General features: G+C 38.1%; 1 protein-coding gene across 2 annotated transcripts; it reads right to left on the reverse strand.

The window, feature by feature from the left end:
• Positions 1–4,554: 4,554 nt before the first annotated feature.
• Positions 4,555–18,065, reverse strand: LOC109989214 (myosin heavy chain, fast skeletal muscle). 2 transcript variants are annotated; one of them, XM_020640870.2, is made up of 40 exons: positions 17,925–18,065; positions 17,606–17,831; positions 17,335–17,478; positions 17,088–17,244; positions 16,944–16,971; positions 16,758–16,866; positions 16,582–16,674; positions 16,419–16,482; positions 16,185–16,283; positions 14,908–15,011; positions 14,676–14,814; positions 14,464–14,582; positions 14,229–14,378; positions 13,301–13,471; positions 12,911–13,217; positions 12,438–12,508; positions 12,258–12,345; positions 11,511–11,628; positions 11,301–11,424; positions 11,080–11,216; positions 10,713–10,968; positions 10,383–10,625; positions 10,104–10,280; positions 9,846–9,991; positions 9,651–9,741; positions 9,159–9,548; positions 8,913–9,039; positions 8,711–8,829; positions 8,333–8,529; positions 8,044–8,227; positions 7,791–7,956; positions 7,054–7,178; positions 6,379–6,687; positions 6,095–6,298; positions 5,823–5,948; positions 5,539–5,709; positions 5,302–5,406; positions 5,112–5,207; positions 4,890–5,021; positions 4,555–4,674 (listed from the first exon to the last, which is right to left on the reverse strand). In XM_020640870.2, the coding sequence occupies exons 2-40, from the start codon at positions 17,810–17,812 to the stop codon at positions 4,657–4,659; spliced, it is 5,811 nt and encodes a 1,936-aa protein (XP_020496526.1). In that variant the 5' UTR covers positions 17,813–17,831; positions 17,925–18,065; the 3' UTR covers positions 4,555–4,656. The 2 variants fall into 2 exon arrangements, with proteins under 2 accessions (XP_020496526.1, XP_029134521.1); XM_029278688.2 differs by lacking the exon at positions 4,555–4,674 and having other exon boundaries at positions 4,854–5,021.
• Positions 18,066–22,655: the final 4,590 nt, after the last annotated feature.

The following is a 22,655-nucleotide window of genomic DNA, read 5'->3' on the forward strand; positions in this document are numbered from 1 at the left end:
GATACCTAAGTCTGTTTTAGTCTAAGGACATATTTAAGCAGATTGTGGGATAATTTTAAGTTTCCATGTGACCAACAGCTTTCTATATAGCTCATATGCTAATGTACTGTTACCATCATAACATTTCTTCAATACACGCATTTGTCTGCTTTGTCCTGTATGCACCAGTTTGTGTGTGTGTGTGTGTGTTTTGTTGAATGAAAGAAGATGCATATATATGACTGAGTGGAAAACTGAAATTTGGATACCAGAACAATAACCGAACTGCCTTTTCTCTCTCATGTTTGATATCAGTAAAGAATGCATTCAAAATTCATTCAGGACATTTTTTAGATATGTGCTAGGAAATAGGCTTTCACCCTGATGCTCTGCAAAGTGTTATGGCCAGCTCGTGTAGGCCCTAACATTCAAAATGGAGGTCCACACAGTCAACTTGCTTCTTAAGTTTTAGTTTATTTCAGAACAACCAAAAATACGAGGGCAGAGGGAACTAAGTCTAGTCTGTCCCGAGGAAGCCACAGAAAGCTCTGGCAGCCTGGCTTGTATGCCCTTCCACTCAGGTGAAGCCCATCTGCAATCAGCAGGTAGGTGGGCGAGTCTCCCAACGCCCAGCAGGTATGCCACCACCAACCACCAGATGACGCCAAACCCTGAAACACAAAACACAAGCAGTACCAGGCCCAAACACCATGGCCAGGGCCGTCACAAAAGCTAAATATTGTAGACCTAAAATCAGATTCTTACTTGGTCTAATATGTTTGATGCGATATGTTGGTCCTGTGATATTAAGGGGTTCTATATTTTGTCATGGAAAGAAATCCACTTGTTGGATGAGTGGTGTGATATCTTTTGCTACATGTGTGGCATGAGAATGTTTATCCTGTTTCTATATATTCTCTTATGGAGGATACAACAGTGATGTGAAATCCGAGTACACTTCAATGAAAAGCCCACTGGGCTGACGGATTGGTGTCATCCCAAGCTGGAGTGGAGACCTTATTCTGCTCCAAGATTCCAAGACAAGGTTTAATTTCTTCCAAGAGATGATGTGCAAAGACTTGCATGACTTGGCAGCCTTTATCTATTTGTCGCCCTGAGACATCCCAAATAAAGCATTGCATGAATGCAAGATCTTTTTCCAAGCCCTAAGCAGAATTTGATCCACTAATTGTATTTGTCTGAGAAAGGAAAATGTAATTTTTTTTTTTAATTCAGTTTCCATACATATTTACAAGAACATGTTCTCTTTATTTCCTTTAATGATTTCAAAAAATCTTGTGAGGGTCAAGGTTGCATCTACATCATTTAAAATCAAATACACGTAAGCAATAACACACAGACACAAAGATACATATCTACATATGTTTCAGTTCATATAAACAAACTGTCAAAATGCTTTTTACCTAATTTCAGGTCAAAAACCTCTTCAGTAAGACAACAGAAGAAATCAAACAATACTTTATTGAGAACGTAAGATAATCATGCCTCTGTATACCAGGTGTGTTATTATATCACAATCGCACTTGTATTTATTTTTTGAATTTTTATTTTTGCTTTTCAAAATGAGTTTATTTTGAAAATGATAGAATGGGAGTTTTCTGGGAGAATTCAATATATAAATCATATAAAGTACTAAAATATTGTTCAATAACGCTTTTTGATCATCTTGGAAACCCCAAATAATAGTGAAAGGAGATAACGGTAAAGTGATTGCTTGTTCAGCTAGACAATCTGCCACCTGCTGCCAGAATGATGCAACAACAGGACAATACCAAACTAAATGGATGACGTCATTCTGATCACCACAACATCTACAACTATGATCATCGTTATTTGCCATATTTTCTACTCTTGATGATTCATACGTAAACTGAAACATTTTCAAACAAGGAAGAGGAGTATCAAATCTTTCCATTAGGTTTGAAATGATATGGATGAGAAGTAACATTCTCAAAGGACATGAAATAATAATACATGGCACATTTCTCCAGTTCATCAGTTATTTATAATGCAAAATGCAAATGACAAACATCTCAATGATGCTGTGATTTTCTCCCTAGGTGAAGGTATTGCAGACAATAGTTGTGCATAGCAATGACTTGTAACATCCCCATATTTTGAAATGAAAGAATCATAAGTCTCTTTGAAATCCAATAGCCTATGTCATTCCCATCATAGATATGTTTTTGTTTTTTAAAAGTAGAGGCCAGTATACTGGTTTATTATCAATATAAATATTTTCCTTAAGCCTGCTGTTGTCTGGACTCTACCCCATCTTTTGGTGACACAGACTGAAACAGATGGCATTTCAATCAGGAGAGACTTAATTGAGAATGAACAATTAATTATTTACAATAAATGTGCAACAATTAATTTGGAATGTGCAAAGTCTTTGGGGGATTAGACTCCATCGTGACGACTTCACGCTCGGAAGGTAATGAAGCCGACAGCAGGTTTAGGAGACCCCCCTATGAAGTCTAGACACTGGTGGTGGTGAAGATGAATGGGAGCTGCTATAAGGGATTGGTATCCGAGCCTGATCTGGACTCTGCTGAGCTGGAATGGAGGTGCCTGGGGCGGTGGTGGGTTACAGCGGTTGCCTGAAAAGACAGAAGGGGAGCGGAAGAGAGAGAGCTGTTTTAGTCTTTTTGCTGCTGCAGAATGATTGGATGGGAGAGGTTGTGCCCACATCTGATTGGTTGATCAACAGCTGATCACCAGAGAAGGGAGACAGAGGAAGTAGTAGGGGGAGTGGTTTAGGTTGAAGTGAAAGGATGAATGAATGAGTGAAAGAATATAACCAGTCTTCCTGTCTGAACTTACACTGAGCTCCATAAAGATTTGGAAAAATAGTGAACACATTTTTCATTGAAGGTGGGGATACTTGAGGAAATGGGATAACATTTTTCTACAAATGAATCACTCAGAGAAAAGAAATGCTTTGTTGAAAACCAGTTGGGATTATTGAAGAGTCTTTGTACCCATGAAGCTTTTAGGCTTAGATCCAGAGCTGGAAGGCATTTTAAACTCAAACCACCATGTGTATTTAACATGTGGCTGTCTTATTTTTCTGGTTTATAGTCCCTAATGAAACTAAAAACTTTCTGTTAATAAGCTTTTAAGAAGGCAAGTTGTGGGAGAGGTTAAATACAGTAGACAATATTTTTACCATAAAGAGTTGATGTTTGCCCCTCCAGGTCTCGAGAAGTCTGTCCACTTGTAAGTTTCCAATCACAATTCATTTTACTAAAATAATTGTATCAGTTTGAATATGTATCCCTGAAAGACACACTGGGCCATTTGACTATTTGATAGGAGCCTGGCAAGGTATCTATCTACAACTCATTTAGCTTTTATCCAAAGTGAAGAACATCAGAGACTGAATACAACACAAGCAAGGATCTATAAATCGACCTCCCTGAAAACCGGTTTGATCAAAATGAATTATTCGTTGACTGATCTGCTTTCATCTAAGAGCAAGATAGCAGCTTCACAGCACAATCATGTCAGTGGTCTCAAATTATTCAATTTCACAGGATCTTTTGTCTGGCCCTCTGCATCGTGCTTTAGCAATTAGAGAGAAATTAACCTTTCTTTCTTTCCTTTTCTTTTTAGAGTTAGATTATTGACCGATTTCCAAATATTGAAAATAATAAAGTAGGCTTATAGAGCCTCCTTAATTTCAGGGAAGAAGGTTTTATATAGACCTCCACAGGTATCACTTCTAATCCAGGAGAAAATAATACTATTGCATCATATACATTCATCATCAATAAAAAATATTAGTGTAATAGATCATTAAAATGGTAAGAATATTATCTGAAGATGTAAACATCTGTTCCATTCTTAAGCAGATTTTTATCAGTATTTTCCTGGATATATTTCTATTCTGAAGATTCAGATTTTTTTTTTGTGCATTTCTAACCTTTTTTTTGTAATACTTTATTGCAGGCTGTTGTACTACATTACAAGTTGTCATATTTCATCACATATTTTGTTCATCCTGGCACATTTTTATATATATTTTTTTAAACATACAAGAATACATACAACATGAAATAAAATAAAAATAATTAAAAATCCAAAGAAAAGGTACAAAGACAAAAAACATGTTTAGTTCTCTGTATTATCCATCTAATTTTAGGCTGATAATGTGTCTCTAACTCTTTTTGTTTCAGATCCAATAATTGTTGATCTTCATATAGAATAGAATAGAATAAAATAGAATTACTTTATTGATCCCAAACTGGGAAATTGTGAATATAGCAAATTAACCATATCGATTCTTGACACGGTAACTTTGCTTATCGTTGCTTAGTGCTTATGATAGATTAGTGTTGGGTCTTTCCAAAAATATAAAAAAGAGTAATGTCTTTTGTAAAGTGCTGGATTGATTGATTGATTGATTGATGTCACAATTAGTACACTGTGTTGAAGGTGATGATGGCGTATCAAAAGGGACTTAAACAAAGGTGGTTGCTCTGTTTAGTTTGGGATATTTTTCTGGGCACCCAAGCAAATTAGTCACCACAAATGAATAGACAGGATCCAGGATGATGAAGAAAAGTATCATCTTTATTGAATTGTCAAAGCGTCTCCAACCACTGGTTCATATTTTATGAACTCTGTTGAAAGGCCTCAACTTGATGAAGACTCTTATTCAGCTGACTCAGACTAAAAAAGAAGAACAGAAAATTCATTATAAAAGCAATTCAGATTACGTAATACTTTTATTTTTTAAATTATTTTTATCACATATGAAATGTCTCGGTACAATTTATGTCATATTTATTCATGCCACTAACAGTAAACGTGCTCAGTATCACATTAATTCATGACTAACAACACTGACATGATCGTTATTGTGATCACTCAAACAACAAAGTTACCTTTCCAAGATCACGGCTCTTAGCTCTCAGCTTGTTGACCTGGGACTCAGCGATGTCAGCACGTTCCTGAGACTCCTCCATCTCATGCTGAACCTTTCTCAGCCTGGACATGTGAGTGTTGGCCTGCTCCTCCTGTTAAAGATTTAAGGAATTACAATTACAAATTTATATTTATATTTGTTCAAATTAATAATTGCTGGCAATATTTCATAATTGACTTACAGCATCCTCAGCCTGTCTCTTGTAAGACTTGACTTTAAGCTGCAGCTTGTCTACAAGATCCTGAAGTCTGCCCACATTCTTCTTGTCCTCCTCGGTCTAATGAGACAGTTTCACAGAGAAAGAAATGTAGATTATTGAAATAGAGACTAGCTAAGGTAGTTTTTTATTTGTATTTTTTAGAGGAAATTACCTGGTAGGTCAGCTCTTTCACTCTCCTCTCATATTTGCGAACTCCTTTAACAGCTTCAGATCCACGTCTCTGCTCAGCTTCAACCTCAGCCTCCAGCTCACGCACCTATGAAGCCATGAATGTTAAATTAGTAATTAGTAATGTACAATAAAATGTAATGCAATGTTATAAATGTAGAAGTCATGCCACACAGTCTTAAAATATGATAGGTTGTGAGGTTTTATGTGTTGTGCATACCCTGGACTCTAGTTTCTGGAGCTGCTTCTTGCCACCCTTCATGGCGAGGTTCTCTGCCTCATCCAGTCGGTGCTGCAGGTCCTTGACTGTGACCTCCAGGTTCTTCTTCATCCTCTCCAGGTGAGCACTAGTGTCCTGCTCCTTCTTCAGCTCCTCAGCCATCATGGCGGCCTTTAATGTTTGTTGAAAGCAATTAAAATTATATAGTCTTGAAATGAATGAATAAGTGCTATTAAGCATTTTGTGTTTATTAACATAAAAAGAAGCCTTGAACATTAACTCACATCAGTGATAGCCTTCTTGGCTTTGTCCTCAGCATTTCTTGCTTCCTGAACAGCATCATCGACCTCACTCTGAACCTGGACAAAGTCAGCCTCCAGCTTCTTCTTGGTGTTGATAAGGCTTGTGTTCTAATAATAGAACAACAGAACAATGATTTGTGTCAACTTGGACCAGATTACTTTCTTAGGAATCAAAAAACATGCCTTTCTTAAAAAAAAGGCCATAGGAATAGTTATTCCAAAAATAAATCTCTTGTTTGTTATTTTAAACGGACCTGAGAGTGAAGCAGTCCGACTCGCTCACTGGCATCAACCAGCTCCTGTTCAGCCACTTTGCGTCCTCTCTCAGTCTGCTCCAGAGCAACTCTCAGCTCCTCAATCTCAGCCAGCATGAGGCCATTTCTGCGCTCCACCATGGCAACCTGTTCCTTCATGTCTTCCTGACCTCTGATAGCATCATCAAGGTGCAGTTGGGCATCCTGACAACATTAGAAAAAAAATTAACAATCTACATGTAGAAGGTTTTTATTTGTTTTGACCAAGTAAGTATAAAACTCACCTTGAGCTGTCCCTGGACATTCCTCAGTTGTTTTTGGGACTCAGCAGCCTGCCTGTTGGCATGGCTCAACTGAATCTCCATCTCATTCAGGTCTCCCTCCATCTTCTTCTTGATTCTCAGGGCGTCATTTCTGCTCCTGATCTCAGCGTCTAGGGTGCTCTGCATGGAGTCAATCACTCTCTGACTGTTCCTCTTGATCTGTTCCATCTCCTCATCTTTCTCTGCCAGCTTCCTGTCAACCTCACCTTTGACTTGGTTGAGCTCAAGTTGAATACGGAGAATCTTGGCCTCCTCATGCTCCAGTGTACCCTTGGATTAAATTCAGCAAATATTATAAAAGTTAATAACTCATACAGGATTCAGTTTTAAATACTATCACATAAGCAGTGATATGAAAGAAGAAAAATGTATCATGGGTCCCTTTTTTAATCAGTCTGTTTCATTTAATCACTTCTCAGAGAATGATGTATTGTATATTTCCATCACAAAAAGTCAACCAATAAAAATATGCAGCCAGAGGAAACCTTGTGTAGTGGCTTATATCTGTAATAACAAACTAAACAGATATGTTGGAGGCAAAAATGCTCATCCAAAAAAATCACTGGCCCATGTCAGGGTCTGACTCAGCTCTGTGTTGTTTCTTAATCTCCCTTTGAACCTCTGACATTGATGTACCTCTGCTTCCTCCAGTGCTGACTGAATTTCAGCCTTCTCTGTCTCAGTTATTTTCTTTGATTTCTCCAGTTCATGGATAGTCTTTCCTGTTTCACCAATCTGTTCCGTCAGGTCAGAGACTTCCTCTACAGGAAAGGAAAAAAAACTTTTAAGAGAAGGTATAATCAATAGTATTAGGGCTGTCAGCATTAACTTGTAAATCACAATTTCTTAAGGTCTGAAATGAATGCATACATTTTTTTATTCTTGATTAATCACATGCTTAGTCACAGTGATAGAAAGGATCGACATTGCTGCATCCTTGAATGTCTCACTTCACTTCAAACCCATAGACAGCTCAGCTGACGAGTCAAAAGTAATATGCACCTTATGACATCAAACATTTCACTTTTTACTATTCCTTTAACCTGTTTTCATTTAGATTTTGATCCGTAACGAGTTCCTGTGGTTAAGTTAATGTTGTGACCTTCAATCTGCAGAAGGTCCATACTTTATTTCAAAATAAAAGGAGGATTAAATTCAAACAAGTAAAGTACTTACTCTGATCTTAAGAGTTTAATTTTAAATAATATTAGAACAATTTTTTTTTTTTATGTGAAAAAAATTAATTTTAAACATGCTTAAAATGCAATGAATCAGGATCAACTATTGAAATTTAGCGATTAATTGCAATTAAAAATGTAATAATTTGATGACCCAATTTATTGTTTTACAAGAGGTTTTCAAAATTAACATACGCTGCAGGTTCTTGTTCTCTCTCTTCATGGTCTCCAGGTGATCCAGAGTCTCCTCATAAGAGTTCTTCATCTTGAAAAGTTCAGTGCTCAGAGAGCGAGACTCCTTCAGAGCTCCTTCCAGCTCTGCCTGGCTCTCCTCATACTTCTGCTTCCATTCTGCCAGGACCTTGAATTATATTGATGAATTATAATATTTGTTACAAAAACAGGGTTTTGATTCACTTGGAAAAATACTGTCTGGATATTTTGTTACCTTATCAAAGTTCCTCTGCTTCTTGTCTAGATTGGCAGCCAGAGCATTAGCTCTCTCCACATCAATCATGAGGTCCTCCACCTCACCCTGCAGTCTCTGCTTGGTCTTCTCCAGAGAGGCACACTTGGAGTTTACAGCCTCAATGGTTTCTTCTGCATCCTGCAGACGCTGGGCAAGCTTTTTCCTGGAATTTTGTTTTTGTTTTTGAGCAATGTTAAAAATTTTGCAAGGTGGTAAACTTATGACTCAAAATTGTTGTTATTAAGGAAGAAATGCAAAGAATACATACTTTGCCTCCTCCAGCTCCTCAGTGCGCTGGATAGCATCAGTCTCATATTTGGACCTCCACTGAGCCACCTCACTGTTGGCCTTGGACATTCCTCGCTGCAGCTCAGTCTTGGCCTCCTGCTCCTCCTCATACTGCTCTCTGAGCAGATCACAGTCATGGCGAGCAGACTGAACAGCATGTGCGAGGGCATTTTTGGCCTGTCAAGATGACAAAGGATATATTAAATGACCCACATATCATGGTCTGTAAAATACAATATACTAAATAGTCACTATACAACTTTATATTTATATAACTTGCGTAAGAGGTTTTAAAAAAAAATGTATATGCAATTTCTGATGTAGTTTTAGAAGTATGTGGTTACTGCTGCTGCATTACCTTCACTTCCTCTTCAACATGTCTCTTAAGCTCCTCAATCTGCTGAGTGAAGGCCTGCTTGCCCCTTGTCAGCTGGGAAACGAGAGCTTCTTTCTCCTCAAGCTGGCGTGAATACTCACCTAAATGAAAGCGTATAGATAACATAGTAAATGATGAAACTATTCACAGAGTGCTTTTCATTAGAGTTGCACAGGTGACTCACCGTTCTCTGTCTGCAGTCTGGCCTTCTGTGCATTCATGTCATTCAGCTGGCGGACATTCTCATCATTTTTGGTTTTGAGCTCACTCAACTGGTCCTCAAGAGTTCTGCACATTTTTTCCAAATTGCCCTGTTAACAATAGTAGTTATAACTTTAGATTCTTTAAATGACAATGATCATGGCAAGTTTGTATGTTTTTCTCTACACTCAAGTATAAGTTATACCTTCAGTTAAAAACAACTACTTACCTTAGCTTTGGCAACACCCTCCATGTTGCTTGAGAGGTCATCAATCTCCATCTTGAATTCACTCTTCTCCTTCTCCAGCTTCTGCTTCACACGCTGGAGGTTGTCGATCTGCTCTCCCAGCTCTGCAACACTGTCAGCCTGCTTCTTGCGGAGAGCTGCAGAAGTAGCTTCATGCTGCAGGGTGGACTCTTCAAGATCACGACGCATCTTCTGGAACTCAGCCTCACGTTTCTTGTTCATCTCAATCTGAGCAGCTGTTGCTCCACCAGCTTCCTCAAGCCTTTCACTGATCTCCTCAAGCTCCCTGGAGAGGTCAGCTCTCTGCTTCTCCACCTTAGCCCGAGCAGCCCTCTCAGCCTCAATCTCTTCCTCCAGCTCCTCAATACGAGCCTAGAAATAATGGTAAAGATGATTTATTGACTGGAAGAAATTCCTCATAATTCCCAGAGTCTATTATGTCTCTCATGTCTATTATGTAAATCAATTGTGTACCTGGAGCTCCTTGATCTTCTTCTGAAGCTGAGCACCAAGTGACTGTTCATCCTCAATCTTGCTGAGAAGCTGGCTGATCTCAAAGTCTTTCCTTGAAGAGAATTGCAACACATTGCCTGACTGTTGATGTGGTATATTTTGTATGATGTGCTGAGAAGAGGTTGATTAATAAATCAACACAAACAGAAAACTTACTTCTTGATTTTCTCATCAGATTGCTGCTTGTCATTCTCCAGATCCATTATGGATTCCAGGGCAAGTTTCAGATCTCCCTCAAGCTTCCTCTTTGCTCTCTCAAGGTCCATGCGGAGCTTCTTCTCTTGCTCCAGGGATCCTTCGAGCTGTCACATAACAGAAAACGATACATTATTTGAGAAATTTAAAAGGAGCATCAAATTTCAAAAGTAACTTATCATAGGGCAAAATCACAAACTAAAAATAATAGTTCCTTACATCGTCCACTTGCTGTTCCAGCTTGGTCTTAGCCTTGGTCAGAGTGTTGACTTTGTCTTCCTCTGCCTGGAGATCATCCAGAGTTTGCTGGTGGGCCTCTTGGAGGGCTTTCTTCTCCTTCGTTAGCTTGGCAATCGACTCATCTTGAGATGCCATTTCCTCTGTCAGGTTTTTCACCTTAAAGTTGTAATTTAAACACATTCCACATGTTAGTGAGCGACAATATATCCGACAACATATTTGAATGTTGTTTATGTACAGCTAGTAATGCAGGTAAACCTTGTTTTCTGTGGCATGTTTCTCTTTCTCCACTTTAGCCAAGGTGAGCTCCAAATCATCAATGTCTTTCTTCAGTTCAGAGCATTCATCCTCCAGTTTCCTCTTCTTGGCAGTCAGCTCAGCATTAATTTCCTCTTCATCCTCCAGTCTCTCAGCCGTCTCTTTGAGTTTGGCTTCGAGTTGGATCTTGCTCTTAATGAGCCCCTCACATCTTTCCTCAGCATCGGAGAGGTTGTCAAATTCCTAAAGTACATTTGGAGATAGACATGGGTTTTGTATGTGTGTTAGAGATATCCATATTCATCACAATATTTATTTTTTCTTACTCACAGACGCCACTTGAAGTTGCAGGTCATTCTTTTCCTGAAGGAGGGAAACCATCTTCTCCTCCAGTTCCTTCTTCTTGGCCAGGGCAGTAGTCAGGTCTGACTGCATTTTGTCATAGTTCTCCTTCATCTGATGTAGCTCCTTCTCAGTCTCAGCACTCTTAAGGAGAGGCTTGATCTTGAAGTACAGTTTCAGCCATGGCCAATTTTTCACATTCATGAATGAACGGATATTGTACTGGATGGAAAAGATAGATTCTCTGGAAAATTAAATGGATTTATTGTTAATTCTGAAACAATTAACACAAATATCTGTAAATATATGGCTAATTATTTGTAGTAGAGGGAATTGTACAATATAACAATCCTACCTCCTTTCCATCATCTTAACAAACGCTTTCCTCATGACATATCCTCGGGCGAGAGCCTGAGTCATGGTCACCAGCTCAGCCAGTTTGTCATCTCTCATCTCCTCCAGGGTACCCAACAGACCAGCTTTGAAGAACACCTGTGTTGTTTCATTAAAAAAAACTTCAGCAAACACATATCCAAAACAACCACCACAAACTTAATGTTGTCCCTTAAAATGAACCTTTGTGTGTCCAAACTTGTACTGAGTGTGGTCCACATCAATGGAGCCCAGCAGCTTCTCTGAAGCTTTCTTGTTGTCAATGAACTGTCCCTCAGGGATGACACTGGCATTCAATACTTTGTATCTACAAGACAAATGATATGGTTACTTATACTTACCACAAACCTTGGTTCCATGGATTACATTGAATTACTTCTACTGAAGATTTACCTCTGCTTAAAGTCACCATAGAGGATTCTGCTGGGGAAGCCCTTTCTGCAGATTCGGATGCCTTCCAGCACGCCGTTACATCTTAGCTGGTGAATGACCAGGAAGTTCTCCATAAGACCTGTACATTGCAACATTGTTGTGTTAAAACATTTCTTTAAAATTCAATGTTACATGAATTGTACAATGCTCAGGGGCGTGTCCAGAGAGGTGTCCAAGGGTGGCATGGATCCCCCCTGAAATCTCATTGGCCACCCCAGGTGCCATCCCAAAATCCAAATCTATGATTAGCTATTTGCCTAATCAGAGGTGGGTTTAGTTAAAAGCAACTATTCTGGCTGTTTTCAAAAGGCTGCTAATGGAAGTACTTTCAGTTGTACATAAACACTTTGCTCTTTCTATAATTATTTCCAAGGAAAAACTTGTGCACACTGTCTAACTTGAAATGGATTGCTAATGTTTTCATACAATTTTCCAAGTCCCTTAAATGGTTACTTTGCATGAACATCTTTATTTTTTAATCCCTTAAGAATGAAACTAAGACAAATTCAATTTTTACAAATTGGAAACTAAATACAAAACAAACTAATACATTAGTGGGGATAGAAAGGGTATAAATGTTTCATTCATTTGTGTGCATGTTCCCACAAACGTCATTCCACCTCTGCAAAAGTTGGTGCCCCAGGTTGGCCACCCAAGTTAAAAGAGTCTGGACACCACCCTGACAACGCTTGTCCATTCATTTCTTACCTGGAGTCTTTGTTTCATTTGGAATCAAGCAGCGCACGAAGTGAGGGTGAGTGCTCCTCAAATTGGTCATCAGCTTGCCCAAGTTCTCCTGTGTATTTCAACACAAGATAATGGATCATTGTTTCATTCTTTTAAGATTGGATTTTTAACTGTTATCCAAAAATATTAAACAGTACATACTCTGAAGAGGGCTGACACAGTCTGGAAGGAACCACCCTTCTTCTTACCACCCTTCTTGCCACCAGCAGCCTCTGTTTAACAATAACATTGCATTTTATTTATGGCACTACATAACAACCTTACTGAGTTTATTACGAATAAGTGGTCATCAGCTCCTGATAACTAAAAGACCAAGAGACCAAGTCTATCACTCCAACTTACTAAACCCTTGTGTACCATTAATAATTCTCTGACAATAATTATTTTGCAAAAACATTGATTTGTAATGGTTCTCCGAGAAAAAAAACATTTTATCCTATATATATATATATATATATATATATATATATATATACACGTTTTCTTGTTTTGAAAATAAGTTGCAAAAATTAAACTGAATCCCTGTCTTTTTGAATGGCATATGAAATACATTTGTATCAAGCTTTGCAAAAATAAATTAACAGATTACTGATTTTAAGAGGTCCGATTCTTACCCTCAGCTCCAGCATGGGCTACATACAGTAATGCCAAAAGTTTGTTTGAAGACTTCTGGTAGAGCTGAACAACTGAGTCATTCAGGGGGTCCTTGTTCTTGTCCAGCCAGCCAGTGATATTGTAATCCACTGTACCAGCATAGTGAACCAGGGAGAAGTGAGCTTCAGCCTTGCCCTTTCCAGGCTTTGGCTTCTCAAAGGCCTTGGTCTTTCCAAGATGCTGGTCATGCAGCTTGTTCTTGAAAGTTGTGTCAGAGGCCTTGGGGAACATGCACTCCTCTTCAAGGATGGAGAAGATGCCCATTGGCTGAGGATAATTTATATTTTATGTTAGAGAGTGAACATTTGCACATGAATCCAGAACTTTGGACTTATAGATATTTGACTTACCTTCTCAATTAGCTCAATGCAGGCAGCCAAGTCCATACCAAAGTCAATGAACTCCCAATCAATACCTTCTTTCTTGTACTCCTCTTGCTCCAGGACAAACATGTGGTGGTTGAAAAACTGTTGCAGTTTCTCATTGGTGAAGTTGATGCAGAGTTGCTCCAAGCTGTTGTACTGCAGATGACAGGTAGATAATCAATTTATTTTGCATATAATATATTGTCTCCTCCAATTTGTATAGGTCTAATTTTAATCTGGGATTCAAATTGTATATTGGTTTTTATTTACGTTCCTGCACTGTTTAATTTAAATGTTCTTGGTATCTGTCAGTTTCTTTTATTTTACGGGTATACTTTGATCTCTGTAAGGGTTTCTTTTACATTTTCGTGCAGTTTAAATGCTGGAAGGGGGGACAGTGAGTATTCCATCCAGCCATCCATTTTCTTTATCGCTTTTCCCGTTTGGGGTCGTGGAGGGCTGAAGCATTGGGCAAGAGTCGGGGTACAGCCTGGACTGTACGACAGTCAATCACAGGGCTGACATATAGAGACAGACAACCAGCCACACTCACATTCACACCTACGGGCAATTTAGAGTCACCAATTTACCTAACGAGCATGTCTCTTGACTGTGGGAGGAAGCCGGAGTACCTGAAGAGAACCCACGCATGCATGGGGAGAACATGCAGACTCCATACAGAAAGGCTCCTATCAGATGGGGATTCAAACCAGTAACCTCCTCGCTATGAGGCAACAGTGCTAACCACTGCACCACCGTGCAACCCCACAGTGAGTGTTTTAGATGTAAAATTTCATATCATGTGTATGTTTTGTAAGCTGCTACTGGATGCTTTGAATTTCCCCCAGGATGAATAAAGTATCCATCCATACTGTATATATGATAAATGATGTAAGTTTTTTTTCTGACTTACATCAAAGATCTCAAAACCAGCGATATCCAAGACTCCAATGAAGAACTGTCTTGGCTGCTTTGTGTCCAGCATCTCATTGATTCGGACGACCATCCATGCGAACATTTTCTCATAAATGGACTTGCAGAGAGCGCTGACAGAATTGTTGACCTAAAAATAAAGATTTAATTTCTCATTAGAGCATTTTCATAAAAAATATACGAATCCTTTATTTTTCAAGTATTTTTTATATTACCTGTGGCACGGTTTGACCTTTGGTCACCATCTCATTTCCGACCTTGACTCTTGGGTAGCACAAAGCTTTCAGCATGTCAGCTGAGTTCAGGCCCAGAAGGTAGGCGATTTTATCAGCCACTGATAGAAAAACAAAATACACATTACCTCAGGTAATTTACCTTTTCACATCACAAAACTTGCATTATGAAAATATATTATTTTAGCAGTTACCCTCAGTGCCATCAGGTTCAGCCTGCTCCTCGCGCTGCTTCTGCTTGAATTTCATGTTGCCATGATGCATCACAGCACCAGTTAGCTTGAAGATGCCCATTTTCTCTTCAGCAGTGAAGCCCAGGATGTCAATGGCCGTCTGAAATGTTATGTATTGGTATGTTAAATATTTAACAATTATATTATTTGTTCAACTTCATGAGGTGCACAACATATTTGGTTGTATTCTTACATCTGTAGCAATGAACTCCTCCACATCATCGATGCTTTTGACTGTGATTTCACCTTGACTGATCATATGGTAGTCATAGGGGTTGGTGGTGATCAGAAGAGCCTCTGAAAGACGAGAAACAAAGCACAGTCAATTTCCAAGAGATATTGTTGCTGTGGATGCTAAAAGGCATTCACACGCATTTTGTGCGCATACCCTTCCACATCTGTCAACCTCGAAACTAAAAAAATGGAGGGCAATATTCATCAGGACAATCCTGCTCTGAATGTTCAAACCATTTAAACTCATTAACACATTCTCACAGAAACTCCATTCAAACATTGACATATTGAATTCAGCCCTTCAGCCTTAGAGCACGTAATGTCATCAAACAAAGTGTACAAGCTCATGAACATATCTTGGTCACCTCCTATTAAAACAACTACTGAGCCCACAAATTTACTTCGAATACACAAAAAGGCGTCAAAACTTAGTAATCATGTGCTGCTTGTGTTTAACCATTTATCAAAGCAATAGAATGTAATATTTTCCCAGTATACAATCAACTGTCACAGAAAGATCAACCCCTTCCTCATTTACTCCAATGCTACATTTTGGCAGACATTTCAGGAGGACACCAGAGGAGAGGACTTCTTTGTATCGCTGCCCTGGCCACATTTCCCTAATGTCATAAAAATAACATGACTGCTTCATCAAGGCCTTGTGGTGCTCATGGTGCTCACACTGACTTGGCACACTGAGATATAGGTGGTGATTTCAACTGGTATTCATTTAGTTCAGCTGAGTCACCCAGCAGTAAAACAGCATTTACCTTCACCACTTCAAACACACACCTGATCCAGACGAGCTAATCAGTGCTCGTTGACACACTCAAACACACATACACTTTCTCAACACTTTTTTAAGGATTTTCATCTACTCTCAACTCCTCATTTATCCTGATTGTGTCCTCTTTCCTCTTCATCACCTCCATCCCACTCTTCATCACCTTCATAATGTTTATCATTCATCCTTCAACTGTTTTTTTTAACATTAACCACAGCAGTACAGTTTAGCCTGAGCTATTCAAGATGCAACATTAGCAATTTAGCACAAGCTTTTCCACAGTATTATCAGTATCTCTCATACATTACTTATTCTGTATGTCTCAACATCTTCAGTCACAGCATGAACAGTTAAATGCAAAACTTTTTCAGCATTTAGCATTCACAGCCCAAGTTCTTTAGAAATTGTATACTGTGGTTTATAATGTTGTTACTACGGTCGATTGCACATACCCAGGAGTTCAGGCTTGTGGCCAGTCATCAGCTGATAGAAGATATGGTAGCTCCTCTCAGCGGACAACTGGAAGGTGACACGAGACTTCTCCAGCAGATCTTGGAAGAACAAGAAGATCAAGGTAAGATTACAGTATCTTTCATTAAATTACATCGTACAAACAAATGTCTCAAACCTAAATTTAAGATGAATTGAAACACAGGTGACTTATTACAATGCAGAAAATTACTTACATGTTTCAATGTCAGCTGAAGCCAGTTTGCCAGAGGTTCCAAAGTGAATTCTGATGAATTTACCCTAAACACATCAGTTTTAAGTTTTTATGGGAATGGTTGTGGATATGAAGTCATATCATGAGCTTATGCATAAGCATATGTTTTTCCCAATAACACTTACAAAACGAGAGGAGTTGTCATTCCTAACAGTCTTAGCATTCCCATAAGCTTCAAGTAGAGGGTTGGCTGCAATGATTTGATCTTCCAGCGAACCCTACAGAATTAAAAAAATATACAGTATATGTTAATTTCTGTTAACTGCAAACTTATTTTCCTTAAAAGGCAACCCATTTTTACCTGCATTTTGCCAGGTGTTTCAGCCTTCTTAGCTCCAGCCACTGCAATTGTTGCAAAGTACTGGATGACACGCTTGGTGTTGACAGTCTTTCCTGCGCCGGATTCTCCACTGGAGGAAGAGAGGGATATATTGAGCCATAAATATCAGTGTTCCCTAATGTTATTTGATTATTGTATATCACTCACGTGATCAGGATAGACTGGTTTTCACGATCTGAAACCAACAAAAAGTGTCATAAAATTTCCATATATGACCTAAATACAGTCATATTTCAGATCATATTTGCTGTGTATGTTTTTGTTTTTAGATTTAAAATTAAAATATCCTACCTGTGAGCATGAACTGATAGGCATTGTCAGAGATGGAGAAGATGTGAGGTGGTGCCTCAATTCTCTTCTTGCCTCTGTATGCATTAACAACTACAGAATCATACACAGGAAGCCACTTGTAGGGATTGACGACAACGCAGAACAACCCAGAGTAGGTCTGTAATATAAAGCATAAACATAGTTTTCACTAAGTTACATTCTCTTGCTCAAACCCATATTAACTTAGTAAAGTAGTATGCAAACTTACATAGATCATCCAGGATGCATAACGCTCTTTGAGGTTATACAGCACACAGGGCTCATTGAGGTGGGTCATCATGGCCATGTCCTCAATTTTGTCATACTTGGGAGGATTCATCGGATGGATGTCATCCTCTTTAACAGTAATTGTCTGGATAAGAAATGCAGGGAAAGAACTGTTCAGTGTAACTAGGCCAGCATTAAAATCATCTTAAATGAGATGGATGTCATTTTATTTCTCTGTTCAAAAAAGTAAAACAAAGCTGCTGTTCACATACCTTTCCTCCTGTAAGTGTCTCAACTGTGGCTTTGCCACCCTCTTTCTTGGTAAGTTTTCCCTTGAGATACATTTCCTCAGGATGGACCACAAAGTATGCCGTTTTGGCATCAAATGGAGAGTTCTGAGCCTCAATCCTCTCCCTCTCAGGCTTGCGGAGGTATATGGCCGCAGGCCCATACTGCTGCATCTCTGCGTCCGTGCTCATGATGGCACCTTATTGTGGACTTGGGAGAGTAAAAAGAGTTTTAATTACTTTGAATGTACTGTATTGTGTTGTATGTATTATCATGGAGGTATGTTACTGTGGAAAGTAATACCTCAGTTTATCCAAACTGAGTGGCTGCACAGCTGTATGGATTCTGTTAAAGATTGAGATGGTTGATGAAGAGGATACAAAAATTAAAAACATCTTTGACTGTCTAAGCTAAACAAGGGTAAAGCAATCACCAAGGTTTTTGCAATGACCAAATTTCGTTGTACATGTAAAATGACAAATAAAGATATTCTGATTCTGATTCAATCAAACTGCATGTATCTAAATCCATTTTGAAAGCTTCTGAAATCTATAAGCACTTACTCCACTGCAGCTATGATTTATATTTGATTTCTTTTTTTGGTCTTTTTTTTAATTTAATTTGTCTCGAGGGATATCATTTGATCCTTTCTGATGTTCAACACCATTCTGATGCAAAGAACTCTGAAAAAAAGGAAACCACTTTAACTTGCTTTGCCTATAAATACCCCAGCTAAATAGTACTTAGAGTGAAGACCATTGTCTTTGCCTCTCTAGTGATTCCAAAATGTTTCATTGTTTGAAGAATATCAAATAATGTATTCAATATAAAGCTTTTCATTTCATTGCTCATTGCTGTACAATAGTAAGCAACATCTTAAATATTTAATAATGCTACTTCAGGATTACAAGATATGAAAAGTGACAAAGAGTGACAGGATATTAATGAAACTTAGTCAAACTAAATCAGATGAGCACAAGCACACAAAGCACTAACCTGGGATGTCTGTCAGTTCTCAGAGGAGTCTGGAGTAGCTGCTTTTATAGAGTCTGGAACTGCCTGGTCAGCAACTGTGCACCGCTCAATTTGGTCAAGCATCTCTGTCAACAAGACCTATCCTGTAACATTGTGGGTTAGTACGCTTTTTTCTGTCCAAGATTTAAAATGACTAGCCATCCAATTATTATTATTATTATTTTTTTTATATCATACATTATTTAAGACAAGGTGCAAAATTTAATCAACACTTAATTTATTTGATAATTAAATGTTTAAAACATCTATAGAGAGCTGTGTCTTGGTCTGTTTTTGTACCCATTATGTATTTTTCTTAGTACAATATACTCAAATGTCATTGGTATTGAGTGTCAGAGCTTGACCACATTTCAAATTTATAAAATCAAGTTAAACATGAATATTGCCACTATTGTTGCCGATATTTAACATAAAGTCTCTAACACTCCAAATACTTTAACTTTGAGTCGTATGCCAGGTTATTTTGTAAGTTTAAAAAAAGGATATGACTAACTTTTAGATCTCCTCATAAAGTGTAAGTGGTTTGGTGATGTCTAAAGTATTTCTTAAAATAGACGCTCTGCAAAACATACACAGGACTTTTGAACTGATTTTTTTGGCAAAATAAAACATTTACTCAAAATTAGATCCTGACTTAATGTTAGAAAGATTGTGTAATTTCATAACGAGAGCCTATCTTTACTTATCCCTCCAATTAAATATGTTCATAGCCAGATATGGAACCACATTTTGGAGAAGCACCCAAGTGGTGCTGGTATATGGTTGCAGTACATTGCAACATCTCATATTCCTTGAGTTAAACAGAATGCAAGGCCCTTTCTATAAAGTTCAAGTGGTATTAACCCTTGCCTTAAAAGGACTTAAGGAACATTTGCCAACCCCTCTGAGATAAGACCTATAATAAGTCCCACTCACATATCAAAGATCTTTATCCCTATGCTACATTAGATGTTGTTGCTGTTATGGAAACGAAATGTCCTAGAAGGACTATGTGACTCTGTTTGAGACATTGTTGGCATTAGATTCAAAATAAAATGACCTTTTGACAGCTGTCCAAATGTTTATCTGAGTATTAACATTGTGTTACAGTAATTGTTATAGTTATAAAAAAAACATTACCATACCACCTGTTGTTATTCAAACCTACTTAACAGCATTTTCACAATTCATTTGTTATGAACTTGGGCTGTACAAATAAAGATGAACTGACTGAGAGATTACCGAAACTTAAATTTGCAAAGTAGACAGTGTTCTGGAGTTTGCATGTAAATTTGTAATTACTTTGAGTTGAGACTTTAGACTTCTTTTTGCGTCCCTGAAGTATTAAACTAGTATCAGTGGTGTGATGCTAACCACCTTGTTATAAATGTAAAAAAGACTGATGCAAATAGAACTGAGGAGACAGTGTCTGTGGGGGATCACATTCAGTTTTCATTCATGATAAAACAATCTAGCAGGTCAACTCCTACAGCAGGCAACAACAGGTTATCTTGGTCAACTACAACTTGTTTAGTTAGAAAACCCCATGTTGATAATTTGAGCTCTTGATTAGACTTTTTTTACTTAGACTCAAAATGTATGGTGATAAGATTATGTTTTTGTTTGAGAGTATCCTCAGATATGGGATGTCTGTGTGGTACTGGACTCTTTCTGTTCAGTGTAAGTTTTAATGTTACAGTTAAGGCTGTATGGGTTGTGCAATAGCGTGATGGTTTTCTTATAGTTCTCTTATCTTTGTTCTTTCTTATGTTGAATTCAGAACTTGTACAATATATGTTGTGTTTTTTGGCTTGCATTAATTTCTTATTTTTAATTGTTTCCACTTTCAGGGCAGACACGGGCAGATGAATGTGGTCATTACTTGGAGTCCGAGGAAAAAAAAGACCAAGACAAAAGTAGAACAAAGTATAACACTTGCACACACACACACACACACACACACACACAAGTGCACATACAATCTGCATCGCCAATAAACACAAGCTAACTAGCCGCTAAATCAAATATTTCCTGTCAACTGGAGGTATGCATCTATTTCTTACATTTGAGTTTCTTACAGCCACAGTTTGGCCACCCCTGTCAATAAAGTCTGGACACGCCCCTGTGTGACTGACAAATTGAGTTAATGAATACATTGTACAAATACTACACACATATCCTGCACATGATTTTGTAGGATACAAAAATAATTTCAAAGGGTATGTATGTTGAGCAAACGTACACTCAATGTACAGCGGTGATTTAGCCGTACAGTGACATGAAAGAGAAACTTCTAAATCGTGAGATAATTTCATGTCAAATAGCTTTTAAAAATCGATATCAATTTTCTGTGCAAACGATAAAGAATCTTCCAGGTCTTACATACTGGGCACATTGAGCACCGTTGTTGAACTACAGACAATCAGAGTTTGGTCTCATGATTCTTCTCCACTGCGTGCGTCTTTGCGTATTACAAGTCCCATTAAGCAAATCAGAATCAATGCAATCATTTTAAATACAGTAATGGAAGAATGGCAAGGGAATGGGATCCTGAATCAAGGGATCAATCTCTATACAAATCAAACAATAGCATTAAGTCATACAGTTTTGGTTTAAGGAAAGAAGAGGCCATTTGTAACCGGATAAGGCTGGGTAGGTCACTCCAACATATACAGTACACTAAAAATAATTGAGGAGCATTCCAATTGGTTTATGTGAACACTCATTTTGAGGACACTGTCACACGTGCCATCATAGAATGTACTTTAAACAAAAAAGACAGCCCATTACGGAAGATTGAAGTTCAGGAAAACACTATAAAATCTTTAATAAGCCTGTTGAGTAGGGTCAGCAGAAAACGTTTCTTTGAGTTCATTAAACAGACTGGATTGGTGGATAGGATTTAAATCTCTGGGCCACACCCAGGAGCAGAAGGTGGCAGTAATGTACCAACCAAACTGGATTGGATATTTGGAAATAGAAAAGGACTTCATTGCAGAACACATGTGCTGGGCTCCTGTTCCTTTTTGGATAATGCCAGAACCTGATATAGATTTTGCTTGTATATCTTTTCTTTTTCAACACAAGGATTGTATTGTAGGAGTCTGGGTTGATGAATATCTACATAAATCATTGAAATCATATTAAGATATATTTACTAATAGGCCTATATTTACTTTTGAGACACAGAGAGTGGTAAAGCAGGTTTTGGGGTGTATGACGTTTAGAAATAAAAACAATTGCCATTGAGTTACTAATAATACCTCTGTGCTCCCAACTGGATTGTTAGCAATCCTTTTGGCCTTGTACTTGATTGAGGATGTTAAACCAGACAAAGTAGGGATTTGTTCAGACTCAGCTGAAACCCTAATGTCCTTAAGAGAAAGGAGATTGAAATCCCAACCTGATCTCATTGATTTAATTATATTGACTTTGTTAAGAGTTGGAAAGCTCAACTGTGAACCTTGACTACTCTGATATCCTTGGCTTTCTGGGTTCATGGGTAACAAAGTTGCCAGCAGGATTGCAAATCAGCTTTAAAACTAGATAATATAGATGTTGTCACATGATTCCACATGGATAAACATAATGCAGAGGCAAATTCAAAGAAGGTGACAAGAGACTTGGGAGAAAGATAAAGAGGGGGACACTATTTTAGTGTACAACCTATGGTTAGGAAGCCTGTATTCTGGAAACCGTAGGGATGTAGTTACTGAGGCTGGTGCCCTGGTGTTAAACCAGCTGCTTGCAGATATTAGGAAACATTCTAGTGGGCTCTGTGAATGTGGCAATAAAAGTTACATTTTCATATAATGTAGGAAATATACATTACAGAGGGAAACACATGATTCAGATCAATCAATCAACTTTTTTTTACGTATAGCACCTATTCATAACAGATGTAATCTCAAGACACTTCACAAAAGAGCAGGTAAAAGATCTTACTCTTTGTTATATTATATTACAAAAGAGCAAGTACTGTAAAAGACTGTACTCTTTGTTATATTATTTACAAAGACC

Source organism: Labrus bergylta, chromosome 16 (genome assembly GCF_963930695.1).
Source record: "Labrus bergylta chromosome 16, fLabBer1.1, whole genome shotgun sequence".
NCBI classification, from domain to species: domain Eukaryota; kingdom Metazoa; phylum Chordata; class Actinopteri; order Labriformes; family Labridae; genus Labrus; species Labrus bergylta.

What these genes read in the sequence shown, in the direction of transcription:
- LOC109989214 (XM_029278688.2), bottom strand. Translation starts at nt 17,812, where the DNA reads ATGAGCACGGACGCAGAGATGCAGCAGTATGGGCCTGCGGCCATATAC. An exon ending in AGACACTTACAGGAGGAAAG is followed by an intron (nt 17,479 to 17,605) that starts GTATGTGAACAG and finishes TTTCTTATCCAG; the next exon opens with ACAATTACTGTTAAAGAGGA. An exon ending in AGCAGAGGAACTTTGATAAG is followed by an intron (nt 7,957 to 8,043) that starts GTAACAAAATAT and finishes ATATAATTCAAG; the next exon opens with GTCCTGGCAGAATGGAAGCA.